At 46.8% G+C, this 13,429-nt stretch overlaps 1 protein-coding gene across 4 annotated transcripts; it reads right to left on the bottom strand.

Moving 5' to 3' along the window:
- Positions 1–114: 114 nt before the first annotated feature.
- On the bottom strand, positions 115–7,033 carry CCDC89 (coiled-coil domain containing 89). 4 transcript variants are annotated; one of them, XM_061576379.1, is made up of 9 exons: positions 6,231–7,033; positions 5,468–5,638; positions 4,574–4,696; positions 4,175–4,347; positions 2,934–3,064; positions 2,572–2,708; positions 1,867–1,943; positions 1,386–1,485; positions 115–1,144 (listed from the first exon to the last, which is right to left on the bottom strand). In XM_061576379.1, the coding sequence occupies exons 1-9, from the start codon at positions 6,294–6,296 to the stop codon at positions 1,058–1,060; spliced, it is 1,065 nt and encodes a 354-aa protein (XP_061432363.1). In that variant the 5' UTR covers positions 6,297–7,033; the 3' UTR covers positions 115–1,057. The 4 variants fall into 4 exon arrangements, with proteins under 4 accessions (XP_061432363.1, XP_061432362.1, XP_061432365.1 ...); XM_061576378.1 differs by having other exon boundaries at positions 5,468–5,641; positions 6,231–7,032; XM_061576381.1 differs by having other exon boundaries at positions 5,468–5,610; positions 6,231–7,032.
- Between the last annotated feature and the right edge of the window lie 6,396 nt (positions 7,034–13,429).

Below are 13,429 nucleotides of genomic sequence, written 5' to 3'. Positions count from 1 at the left end.
GTCTAAAGGTAAAATAATAAATTAAATAATAGTATATTACGACGTTTCGATTGCAACACAAGCAATGATCATCAGGTATAATGAAATTGGTGATATCTGTCTACTAATATGTCTGTCTATAGTTTTCTGCTTAGATTTTATGTCGCTATTTCATTATACCTGATGATGATTGCTTGTGTTGCAATCGAAATGTCGTAATATACTATTATTTAATTTATTATTTTACCTTTAGACGTGACTTAACCGAAAGAACCAAATAAGAATTCCCGCAGTCACGAAAGTTCTAAAATTAAGATTATGTGGAGCTTGTAAATAAGGTGTCAGTTTTGTTGCCAGATAAAAAGGTAAAAAACCAATTATCATATGTGGAGCTGGTTGAGACTCTAGTGAAGGACTACGGCACAATGGGCTGTAGGATGTCCCTCAAAGTCCATATCCTTGATGCTCATCTTGATCAATTCAAGAAGAACATGGAAGCGTACTCAGAGGAGCAAGGCGAGCATTTCCACCAGGATATACTGGACTTTGAACGCCACTACCAAGGACAGTATAACGAGAACATGATGGGAGACATTTGGGGGCTGATTTGTGAAAGCGATTTACAGTATAATCGTAAATCTGGAAAAACTACTCACTTCTAAATCTTTTGCAGTCATTTTTGTATTACTTTAAGTATAAATACATGTGAATTTTTATTCATGTTGTTTTTTTCTGACTTTATGTGAACGAAAACACACAAATTTGCCCGTTTTCTCATTGAAAATAGGTCAATTTCAAAATATCACTGTCCTGGTCACAAAAGCAAAGTTTGTGGGGAATAATAGCCATTTTCTATACTTTTTAGGCATAAGCAATTACAAAATAACACTACCCAGGAACACAAATTGTGTTACATAGTGTTATTAAGCGCCCGGAGCTTATTGTGCTAAAACAGTTTTTTTGAAAGATACCTATATGAAAACGATTTCTAACTACAACACCACATTTCAAAGAACATTTTTTCATTCAAAAATTTGACAAAAAAATACGTTGTGAATAAGAAAACAAACATGGTCTTTCAACTAACAAAATGGCGTAATTTTGCATTCAGTTGTTTTTCTTTGGAAAGTAATTCTCCACTATGCTTCTTAAAGGCTTCAAACTCCTGTAGAAATAAGGATAAATGTTGCACATGAGTCACATTTTCTAATGTTGTCTTAATCAAGTACAACATTCCAACACCAAGTTAACCAAACAAGTCTAGAGTAACTGATTAAAAATAACAATCTGAATTCAATATTAGTAACGGATATTGCATTATAGAAATGCATTGACAGTGTTCTGAATTTGTCAAATACCAAGGCATCTAATTTAAAAAAAGCTGAGATTTGGCAAGAACAGCATACCTTTTGCAGTCTGTCAAACGCCTGTGCAGAGTTGTCCAGCTTCCCCCTCAATGCCCTCACCTGCAGTTCAGCATTCACCGCCTCCACATCCCGCTCAAACCTACCACCACGTGACCAATGGCTTTCACTGCGATGACATCTCTTTCCAGTTCCTAACACGAACCAAAACTAAGAACGGTCAAACCAAATGCACTGTCCCTAAGCTCTAACAAACGTAGGGTGGTGCTCAACTATACAGGCAGGCCAGAGTCGGTGGTGGAAATGGCACATTACTATGGCAGGGAGTGACAATTCAAAGGAAAACTATAGATTTTAAAAGCTGAAGTTTAGCTCACATATGTTTGAAATCAAGGATACAGAATTTTAATGGAAAACTACATGTGTTTATAAAGTCTTCCCCATCCACATATGTTGGACTAGCAATAAAATGTAATTGCTCTTGACAAACCACAGCTTTACAGTGTTGTATGTACGTACCCACCTTTTCTCTGCAGACCTCCTTGCATCCTCCGATTTCCTCAGCTTATGCTCGAGCAGCTGTATGTCCTTCTGTCTTTCCTGCATTGAGTCAATATTTGTCACAGTGTATTTGACACCAAATTGGAGTGGGAAAGAATTAGCTCTCCGACGTTGTATTGACATGATGTCAGGGAGTTTCAATTCAGATCGCAGCCCGAAACATCAAACTTAATGCTAAGCAACAGGTGGTATACCCCAAAACATATCTCAGTGCCATATAGCACAACTGCGAAAACCTATGAAGTCGTGTGAATACATTTTTAACACAACAAAATCCCACGAATGGGAGTGAACGGATGCTTGGGAACTTGACAGTGAATGGAATCAGGGAAAAGTGTGGCACTGTGTTTGAACATATACCCTGCAAGTGATCTTCCAATCTACAAAATAAAGGCTCTATCCACGTCGCTGCTGGGCATTATTAGTCAAGGCCCACTGCTTGTACAATCTAAAGGAGACATTAATTTGCATTCATGCTTCCCTCATCACTTTCTTTACCACACCCAAGAGGATGTCTACCACGAAGATGGAGTGATCACATCAGCTCCTGTGAAAATGCTGCATGGATTGTTGCATGACCACGATAGGTGGCGGAGATTTGGGAAGGCCTTCATCTCATAGTAGATGGATCACAGGTGATGATCATTATGATGAATTGCACGCAAACCTGCAAGAGTCGGCCTCTCTGCATTGTAAGCTCTAACAGTTCCTGTTTTTCCCGAGCCAGGTCGTCCACCTGTTTCTTCAAGCTCTTTTGCTCGGCTGCCCACCCACTTTTCTCAGCCAGTGTAAGAGCCTCAGTCTCTAGGGACCCAAAGCCACACAACAGTAAACAAATGGAGTATATTATATACATAAGAATTATAATCACAATTGATGCACGTTCCACAAAAGCAAAAATACACTTCCTATACCACTGAAAGCACCCTTGTTATAATTTTGATGACAGAAATTTCAAAATAAGCGACGTCTAGCTAAATTAAAATTCGTGCTTTACAACACTGGTTATTATGTTATGAAATGCATTACCAGCAATTTTTGTCTCCAATTCTTTCAGCTTCTTTTTTAGAGATTCTGTCTCTTGTGCATGTGTTTTTTCAACATATTCCAAGCGGATTTTAAATTCATTTTCCTTTTCATAATAATTCTTTGTCTTCTGACTGAAACACATCACAGACACCACTCAAAAATGCATTAAACTGACAAATAATGATATTATACAGGTTCTAACAAAAAACACATATCCAGTTTTTCAATTCAAAGAGCTCTCACCTAACATCAAACAATACTGTAGTTTCATTCATGTATGTACTACACCATTTAAGTACGCTAAGACTTGATATCCAGTCATTGTTATGCTATTGTACACCTTTCAACCTTAAAATCCAACACCAGTGTAAAATCCACATCAAAAAGTGACCTCATGTGTTACCTCTTAAGAGTGCCCTTTGATTCAGAAAATAGGGAATAAAGTAAAACCCCTCTTAACGACCACTCCTGTTACTCTTAATGACCACTCCTGTTAACGACTAATCGCTTAACGGGCCTCCATAGAGCCCAATGTGTAGTGTATAGTGTAGTGTATAGTAGTGTATCACAGTGTATAGTAGTGTAGTGTACAGTAATGTAGAATAGAACCCCTCTTAACGACCACTCCTGTTAACGACAGGCTGTTGTAGGTACAGTAAATATTAATTAATGCATTGATAACCATGTTTCTTTTAATGTGTTTATAATGTTAACAGTATCTGTATGTATTCATATCCATTGTTTAAAAAAAATTACCTTAGATGAAAAGGAGTAACTTTCGATGCTATCGGAACGAATTAACTCTTTAATATGTATTTCCTATACTCGCTTAACGACCAGTTATGTGGAACCAATTACCTTCGTTAAGAGGGGTTCTACTGTATATTAGGGGTGGGAAGATTTACCACACGCAGTGATTCCAAGAATAATCGTGATTCAAACATCGATTCTTTTTTAACACCGCGGTGAATGCTAACACCTCTAGTGGCTGATGTCAAACCATTACATACAATCCATACAAATAAAAAAAATGTATTCTTACATGTGCGATTTGACGTATCGAATCAATGAAAAATCAATTGATCAATGGTATCATGCCAGCCCTAGGGTATATAATATGAATAGACATGTATGTGGAATGGGCTTACAGAAGCAGGGCAGCAGCACAACATTCTACAAGATGGGTTACACATTTTCTAAAGTGCAGATTCAGCACTTTAAAAGCTTTCAAGCCTTTCCACCTGCATAGTTGTTCCTGTTCAGAGCACTCTGTCTGCAAGGCTTGCAAATCCTGTGCGAGTTTAGTGATGATCGTGTCTCTTTCCTCAATGGAAGCAGAAAAAAGATCCTCATTTTCACGTCTCAACCGTGCATTCTCTTCCCGCAGATCCACGTTCTGCTTCTTGTGTTCATCCTGTTCGAGGTTACAAGTTGTTGTTTTTTTAACTCCGGTAAACGTAATGACGAAGAAATGTTATCCTATCAAACACTAGGAATTTGATTTGTTCATACAGGAATAGCTGTTGAATTTTCAAACGACTGAAAATATATTTATAAATGCAATCAACAATTACAGTATATATAGCTTTAGAGTACAATATCACTATCCTTGTTCCAGTAATATGTAATGCTGAACACACCTTGAATGTGATCATTTCCTGGTGGTTGGAGGCCAGCTCCATGAAGCGTTGCTCTAGCAGGCTGCAACGCTTGTCTGACACGTCCCTTTCTCTCTCCAGCTCACTACTTCTGCACTCTAGGACCTGGCCGAACATGGGGTACATATACAATGTTATTCGCAAGCATACATAGTGAAATTTATATCAGCTGCTGTTTGCAGAGTTTCACATTTATTGTCTCATACATTAATGCTAAGCTCTAGGAGCTAATAGTCCCGGTGAGATGTGAAAAGAACACATGAATAGCAGACACCAATGATATGTAATACACAGTGAACATCAAATTTAATAAAACTGGGAGGTACATTTCTTAATCGAATTAGCATTTATTGAACATTCAGTTACAAATCATGGAAATAACATATTACCTATCTTGGATGGTGGTCAGAGGTCGCAACCGGGTACCCGATACCTGTACCCTACCCGATACCCGGCTACCCGTACCTGTCCGGGTACGGGTAGCCGTTTGCGACCCTGGTGCGGCCGGGTACAGGTAAGGAATCAAAACCCGTTTGCGACCTCTGATGCTGGTATAATGTATGATCAGTACCAAAAGCCAAAAACCTATATATTCCATGTCCAGTATTGCCATCTGGTTGTTTTTTTTTTCCACAGTAGCTCTTGCCCATTCTGCACCAGGACATCCAACTTGGGTATTCAGGAGGTTAAAATATTTACAGCTTAAGACATTACGGGTAATGCTATAAATATGGCCATGACGTGCCAATTAATATTTGGCATTCATAAAAAAATATTCCATTTAAAAAAAAGGGTTGAGGTTCAACACTAAACTATCAATCCTAAAACTCAGACACATAAGCAAAGAAACCAGACAATAGAAGGCTGCAAAATTACCTGACATCGGGCTAAGGTATCATCGGCACGACGCTTGAGGATAGAGATGAGGTGAGACTGCTCCTCAATCCTTGACCGGAGTAGGGCACACTGCTCTCCATCTTCCTGTGGTCCCCGATGAAGCTGCATCAGCGGAGGAGCCACTGCAGCCAAGGACGAGGAGGCAGGCATCTGCTGCAGCTCCAGAAACAACAGCTGCCAGTTCACGATGATGCATATGCAGCATGTTGAAGTGCATACTCTTAGGTTTTTCGGTAAAGTCACGTAGGTAAAAAATAAAAAGTTATAGAAATAAAAGAATAAATATATTTATATTTTTTATTTTATTTATTTTTTACCTACGTGACTTTACCGAAAAACCTAAGAGTATGAATCCTTGCAGTCACGAAAGCTTAAAATCTAGAATTATGTTGAAGTGCATTTGTACACTTTCATCCAAAAATGGACTAAAACATTTTCAACACATCATAATCAAAGAGCACTCTGCTAATGGTCAATATAAAAAAACTCAGTATACTATATTTCAGATGAGATATAAGCATTAACCTTTAACAATATATCTGAACATTTATTCGAAAAAAAATTCTTGCGCTCACAAGGCAGTTCTTGAATATGCATGAGAATCGATTATCGACAAATTCGACTCGCCACGTGCTATGAATGATCTTGGCTCTTACACCGCCTCTCTCGTGTAGTGTTGTGTGTGTGTTTGTTGTATTCCTTACAGGTAAGCAACTTGTAAGGGTGCTGAAGTGTAACTGACCGGGCGGCTGACGCTGCCTCCCTGTTCACTCTCGGCGCTCCCTTCGCCACATCGCGGGGACGCCATGGGGCGTGGTGTGTTGTGTTGTGGGGGTGGTGTGTGGTGTGGTGGTGTGTTGTGTGTGGTGTGTGGGGGTGGTGTGTGTGGTGTTGTGGGGGTGGTGTGTGTGGTGGTGTTGTGTTGTGTGTGGTGGTGTTGTGTTGTGTGTGGTGTGTGGGGGTGGTGTGTGTGGTGTGTGGGGGTGTTGTGTATGGTGTGGTGTGATGTGTGGTGGTGTTGTGTGTGGGTGTGTTGTGTGTGGTGTTGTGTGTGGTGTGGTGTGTTGTGGTGTTGTGTGTTGTGGTGTGTGGGGGTGGTGGGGTGGTGTATTGTGGTGTTGTGTGGTGGTGTTGTGTGTGGGGGTGGTGTGTGTGGTGTGGTGTCGTGTGTGGTGTGTGTTGTTGTGTGGGGGTGTTGTGTGGTGGTGTTGTGTGGTAGTTGGGTGGCGGTGGTGTTTGGTGTTGTGGTGGGGTGTGTGGGGGTGTTGTTGTGTGGGGGTGTTGTGGTGGTGTCGTTGTAGTGTGCTATGTGGTTTTGTTGGTGTGTGGCGTGGTGTGTGGTGTTGTTGTGGTGTGGTGGTGTTGTGAGTGGTGTTGTGTTGTGTGTGGAATGGTGTGTGTTGTTGTTGTGTGTGGCGTGCCGTGGGTTGTGGCGTGACCGCCGCAGCCCTCTGCGTATCCACTTCACATCACCGACGGGCGGCGCGCGACAGGGAACGCTTTTGCCACCAAGGCAACGAGGGGCGGGCAGCGACCACTGGGTGCCACGTCGGGGGAGACACGTTCACAAAGCCCAGGGAGAGACTCCCCCCCCCCTGCCACCACCACCACCAATCACTCGCCTCCCACTCATGCTTGCGTTGCTCTGGAGAACCCGGTAGATCGGCATTCGATCGATGTTCGATCGGCGTTCGATCGATCGGCGTTCGATCGATCGGCGTTCGATCGATCGGCGTTCGATCGGCGTTCGATCGGCGTTCGATCGATCGCCGTTCGATCGATCGCCGTTCGATCGATCGCCGTTCGATCGATCGCCGTTCGATCGATCGGCGTTCGAATGATCGGCGTTTGATCGATCGGCGTACGATCGATCGGCATACGATCGATCGGCGTTCCATCGATCGCAGATTGAAGCTCGGAGAGCTGAATGAATTCAAAAGAACTCGCAAACGCCTTTTCGTCAAAGACCTTCGACGTGGAAAGATGCTCTGGTGTTTGTTTTTGCTCTTCCACAAAGCTCAAGGTCCAAACTCTGAAACGCATCCACTGCACACACCGTGGCAGCAGCGGATACCCTGATAATGCACAAATTGAAGATAAGAAAAACACTCTCCAGTCGTAATATGCGACTTTGGCCATCCAGAACAAACCGTAACAAAGCAATGCCCCCGATCCACAAACACGGAGACACCGCAGCGATACAAATCCCATACCTGTCAACTCCTTATCAGCGCCCTACCTCCTGACAGATCAATTCAGGACCTTCTTGGTCACCCCGTGCCTTTATAAATCTCAATTTTAATCCTACAAAGTCCCATCACAAGGGAGAAACACAAATAAATAGACCCAAAATCATGTTTGTTGCCTGTATCGACAGACCTGTTCTCCACCTGAAGACGGCTGCTTGCGTTGTGGCCGAAACGTCGTGAGAATTATTTTATTATGTTTTATTTTTATTATTTTTTTACTTTCCTTCTACGTGACTTTACCGAAAGAACCAAGAAGATGAATCCCTGCAGTCACGAAAGCTTTAAATCGAAACACACCGATGTTGCTGTACTAGTGACGAATTGGCCACGTTCTGTTTACGTGACAACCCTTACTAATTGGCTGTGCCGGGTGGTGGCGGGTTTAACGACACATTTATATATACTAGATTTTAAGCTTTCGTGACTGCAAGAATTCATATTCTTAGGTGTTTTCGGCAAAGTCACGTAGGTAAAACATTAAAATTAATAAAAGTAAAATAAAATAAAAATCACGACGTTTCGGAGGCAACACAAGTCTCCGTCATCAATCTGGCTGTGACGGTCCCACCTGATGACGGAGACTTGTGTTGCCTCCGAAACGTCGTGATTTTTATTTTATTTTACTTTTATTAATTTTAATGTTTTACCTACGTGACTTTTGCCGAAAACACCTAAGAACATTTATATATTTACACGATCTACTTAAAAAAAAACTCTATTATGGATGATATTGGTCGCGAAAGCCTACGTGTCAAATCCTTGTGCAGCAATTAATTTCTATTACCCCAATATATGTATCTCGTATCGGTGTTTGTTAATGTCTATTGCTTTTAACGTAGGTGGGGTGACTCCCCCACCAATCACACGCCACGTGGACTGAGGGGTGGGGCGGTGGGGTGGGGGCCGGAAGTGGGGGCGGGGGGTGAGGGTGGGGTCGGAGGTCGAGGTAGGGGACAGGGGGGTGGAGGCGAAGGTGGGGGGCGGGGTCGGAGGTCGAGGTAGGGGGTGGGGGTCAGAGGTCGCGATGGGGGCGGGGGGGGGTGAAGGTGGGGGGAGGGGGCCTGAGGGTGGGGTGGGGGCGGGGGGGGGCGGAGGTCGGGGTGGGGTCAGGGGGGTGAGAGTGAGGGGCGGGGGCCTGAGGGTGGGGGCGGGGCGGGGTGGGGGCGGGTGGCTGTTGCTAGGCGACGTGACGACTCTGGGTCTGGCGTGTTGAGTCTCAGGGTGAAGTTGTGGAGGCTGATAACAAAGCAGAGGAAGTTAATTTTATTCGCACAACTTCACACGCTCGGTTTAACCCTCCCCCCTATCGAATGAACCGCACAGTTGGCGTCGTGGAGTTGGGTCACCGCTCGAAAATTTCACAAACCTTGCTTTTTTTACCCCTTTACCACTCCTTCGGTTGAGTTATTTCATGAATGCAGTACAGTTTATATATACGGTACGGTATATACAGGGTATAAATACGGTGGACGTACACATTTTGTCAATCCACTGGAGGATGACGGCCTCCCCACGCCTGTATTAGTCTTCAGAGTGATTGCACCATACTTCACCACGCACCACAGTTTATTGGGTTTATGAAGACCTGGGAGCATATAAGTGCAATACAACTGCACCCCCCCCCTCCCTCTGCCTTCTACCACATAGCCTCGCCAAATATGTATAAAGTACTGTGGTCAGAGTAGGAAAATTACCCCACGAAAGACTTTCCCCCCCGAGTCTCAAGAGGGCCTTGCCTTGGGATGTTTGGCCAGTTCCAATTATTCTACGAAGTTAGTAATTGTTAGAAATGAACTACTACTAAGGCCGACAGGAAATGTTAGATGAACCTGATTTAACTACAACAAAAAGGTTGCAAAGTTGGGATCAAGATAAATTAGCAAAACAAAAGTACATACAACACATGAAAACAATTCTAAAGCACTGCAGCATGTTTGTGTTATATACAATTATTGAAGGCATTTGAGATCAAAATAATGACAGGCATACAAGAGTGAGTTGGAGGACTTTAGGAAAGTTAAATGTAATACTGAAGAAGAATAAATGTTTTTAAATGGTGCATATTTTGCTTGTTACGACATAGGGATCAAAAACATTGACATTGGCAGAAATAGAACAAACGCTGAAAAGGGCACGGATACGCGTGGGGTACATGTGAAGTATTCGGAATGACGGCAGGAAACCACTTGACGGGTAGCACACTTTTGATTAAACCTTGACTTGTCACGATACAACGTGTGGTCACTATTCCTCACACTACACACACTTCACTTGACACGTGTGGTCACTACCTTTCCCACTACACACTACACTTGACACGTGTAGTTACTATGGCTCACGCTATATGCTCACACTGCATGCTCACACTGCACTCCAGCCCCGTAACGTCCGTGGAGCCTCCAGGCCCACCCCAGCTTGGGCGTGGGTCACAACCTCTGGGTCCCGAGGGCCGGCCCTCACACGGACGTTCGGCCCCGGGTCCCAGGGTCCCGCCTCTGGGTCACACAGAGCCCCGGCCCTTACAAGGACAGCGGGCCTAGGTGCCGCAGGGCCCTATCTCTTCCTCCTCCGTCTTCAGTCTTCGCTGGTCACCAACTCCCCGTGCGCCTGTGCGCACCACCTTATATAGCCCCCGCTCTCGGGAGACGGAGCGTATGCGGACCTCGACGTGAGCATCCCCCTTAGTTGACCAATCCCCGCGCGCTTGCCCCAGGATCCCATCGCTGTCAGCGCACGTCACCGATACCCAGCCAATCACTGCCTCATAACCCCCGACCCCGCGCTGACCCCTGATCCTTCACCGTCAGCGCGCGTCACCAACACACACAGCCAATCACTACGCGCTGGCACACGATCCCTACCCCAGCGCGTATCACCACTACATCACCCCCTCCCACATAACTCGCAGCCGGCCCGGCTGCTAAACAACACAACACAACACAACAAAACCCCACCCCCCAGTGTGCCCCGTAACGCAACAACAACAACACAACGACACAACACCCGACAACAACCTATGTACAACCCGACAAACAACACAAAAAAAAGTCAACAACAACACACAACACCTAGACAACAAGCTATGTACAAACCGACGAACAACACAATAAAAGCAAGTCCAAGAAAAAGAACGTGTCCAGTGTCTCTGTGACTATCGATCCCCCCCCTCCGCTCGCTCCTCCACCGGGGTGATAGAGCGGTCGAGCGGACGAGGAACGCAGTGACGAGGCGCTCCGGCCGCATCGGCCCCTCATTCGGTTGGTCATGAAAAGTTGCGCGACTGAGCGCGAGTCCGCCTGGCCGGTCCATCGTATGGGACGGGACGCTGACGACCGTCTGGTGGCTCCGGCAGCCCTGGAAGGCGCGGATCGGGCCTGGAAGGACCGGCCGCGCCGCGGGGATCCGGCCGCCGGTGGTCGGCAGCTGTCAGTTCCGAGACACCTGGGAGCGGATCAGGCGGAGACATGTGAGGATCAGGCGGAGACATTTCCCCCCTTGGGTCGTCGGTCACGTCACATGCTCGGTCCTCACGACACAAAGGGAGGCCATATGGAGGCGAGAACGGTTTCAGTCGGGAGGGGTGGACGTACCAACGGCGCTTTCCCCATTTTATCTGAACACACTGGGGGCGTGCAACCCGCACGACCTCCACGGGTCCCCGCCATGGCTTCAACAATTTATGCGACGTAGCCAAAGGTGCCTGAGGGCAGTGCAGCCAGGCCCTATCGCCTGGTTTCCAGTTGTGCACGGACACCTTCCGTGCACGCAAACGCTCGTTGGCAATTTGGCGAGCCTGCGAATTAAGCCGTGCGGCCTCCCGTGCCTCGGTCAGCTTATGAATGTTAAATTTAATATGTTCAGCCAATTTCGAATTCGTTCGTGGCGCGGACAGTCCCAGCTGCGTTTCCATGGGCGGGTCGGCTTCCCGACCATACATCAGATAGAATGGGGAAAATTCCGTTGCTGCATGGGGAGCCATTCCATACGCGGCGAGGACCCCCGGGACCTGCAGGTCCCAGTCAACATGTGCCTCACACACCTGCTGGCACAGCATAGAAGTCAAAGTCCTGTGGAGTCGCTCCACCATCCCGTCTGTCTGTGGGTGGTACGGGGAGGTACGCACCTTCTTAGTACCCAATAGGTCGCACACCTCTTGCAGCAATTTACTTGAAAAATGTTTCCCTTGGTCGGTCAGCAAGCGTTCGGGAGCCCCCTTGTCCAGAACGTAGCCCTGGACAAAGGCGTCCGTCACAGCCGCCGCCGACTGGTTGGCGAGTGGCCACGCCATAGGCCACCGGGTAAAGTATTCGACACCAACCAACAGGTACTTATTTCCCCTAGGCGTGACTGGAAAAGGCCCCAAAATATCGAGCGCAACGAGCTCGTTAGTGCGCGAGACCTGAATAGATTGCAGCGGTGGATTTGACGCCACGGGCGGCGGTTTCCGTCTGGCGCACTCAACACACCCCTTTAGAATATTCACCCCATCACTCCCCATCCCCGACCAATAATAGTCACGCTGAAGCAGAGCAAGCGTTTTGTTTACTCCCAAATGCAAGAGGCGTTCATGTGCGGCCAGGACAACTTTCCCCCGCACAGCGGAAGGCACCACGAGTGCGTGCCGCCGGGACAAATTGTCCCATCTCATTAACAGGCCCTGCTTGAGTACCCAGGAGCCAGTTCACTCCCGGCCCTCCTCGGGACCCCCCGCCCTGCGACGCAACGCTAGCAGGGAGCTGTCAGCCATTTGGAGACGGCCCCACTCAATCAGCGACAGTGAGAGCAGCGAGTCCTCTCCCTCAGGGGTAGCGGGAACATCACCGATCGGTGCATCCGCGGTCGTGGCCAACGCCCCCATACTTTCCGCAGCTGGCGGTTTACAGCGCGCCGATCCCATTAAGCACGCACATTTGTGACAAGGCGACAATCGCGACAGGGCATCGGCGTTAGTGTGGCGCAACCCCTTACGGTATGTGGTCGTGAACTGATAGTCCTGGAGGACTTCCAACCACCGTGACAATTGGCCCGAGGGTTGGGCGACCCTCAATGAATACTGAAGCGCCGCATGGTCCGTCCGGACCATAAAGTGACGGCCATAGAGATACGGTCTAAATTGCTGTACAAAAAAAACAATAGCCAGCAACTCGCGACGGGTGACGCAGTAGCGCTGCTCCGCCGGCGACAAAACCCTGCTACCATAGGCGACCACCCTTTCGACTCCCCCAACGACCTGTGAGAGCACCCCCCCAATGCCCGTGTTGCTAGCATCCGTGTCTAGCAAGAAGGGACTTGTAAAGTCAGGATAACGCAAGGGCGGGGCACCCACCAAGGCGTCCCGGAGGGAGCAGAACGCGGCCTCCTCCTCCGGTCCCCATCGGAACTTGACTTCTTTTGCCGTTAGAGCGTGCAAGGGTTTTGCAATGGTGGCGAAATGCTCAACGAATCGGCGGTAGTAAGAAGCAAAACCGATGAAACTGCGCACGTCCGAAACCGACGTGGGCGTTGGCCATGAACTGACACAGTTCGTCTTCGCGGGATCGGTAGAGATCCCCGAAGAATCGACAATGTGGCCCAAGTATCTCACGGACTTACGAAGAAGGTGGCATTTGGCCGGTTTAAACTTTAATTTAGCCGATCGCATCCGCAAGAACACCCCTCTCAACCGCTGGAGGTGTTCCTCAAACGTTTTACT

The sequence above is a fragment of the Lethenteron reissneri genome, chromosome 7 (genome assembly GCF_015708825.2).
Source record: "Lethenteron reissneri isolate LAM-NWPU_2019-01 chromosome 7, ASM1570882v1, whole genome shotgun sequence".
NCBI lineage: Eukaryota > Metazoa > Chordata > Hyperoartia > Petromyzontiformes > Petromyzontidae > Lethenteron > Lethenteron reissneri.
This window is presented reverse-complemented; position numbering and strand designations above follow the sequence as displayed.

Coding starts and splice junctions, on each gene's coding strand:
- CCDC89 (XM_061576378.1), bottom strand. CDS start 6,296: ATGGCGTCCCCGCGATGTGGCGAAGGGAGCGCCGAGAGTGAACAGGGA. Junction 4,348..4,573: donor AGGAAATGATCACATTCAAG/GTGTGTTCAGCA, acceptor AACCTCGAACAG/GATGAACACAAGAAGCAGAA. Junction 1,944..2,571: donor AGAGAGGCCGACTCTTGCAG/GTTTGCGTGCAA, acceptor GACTCAATGCAG/GAAAGACAGAAGGACATACA.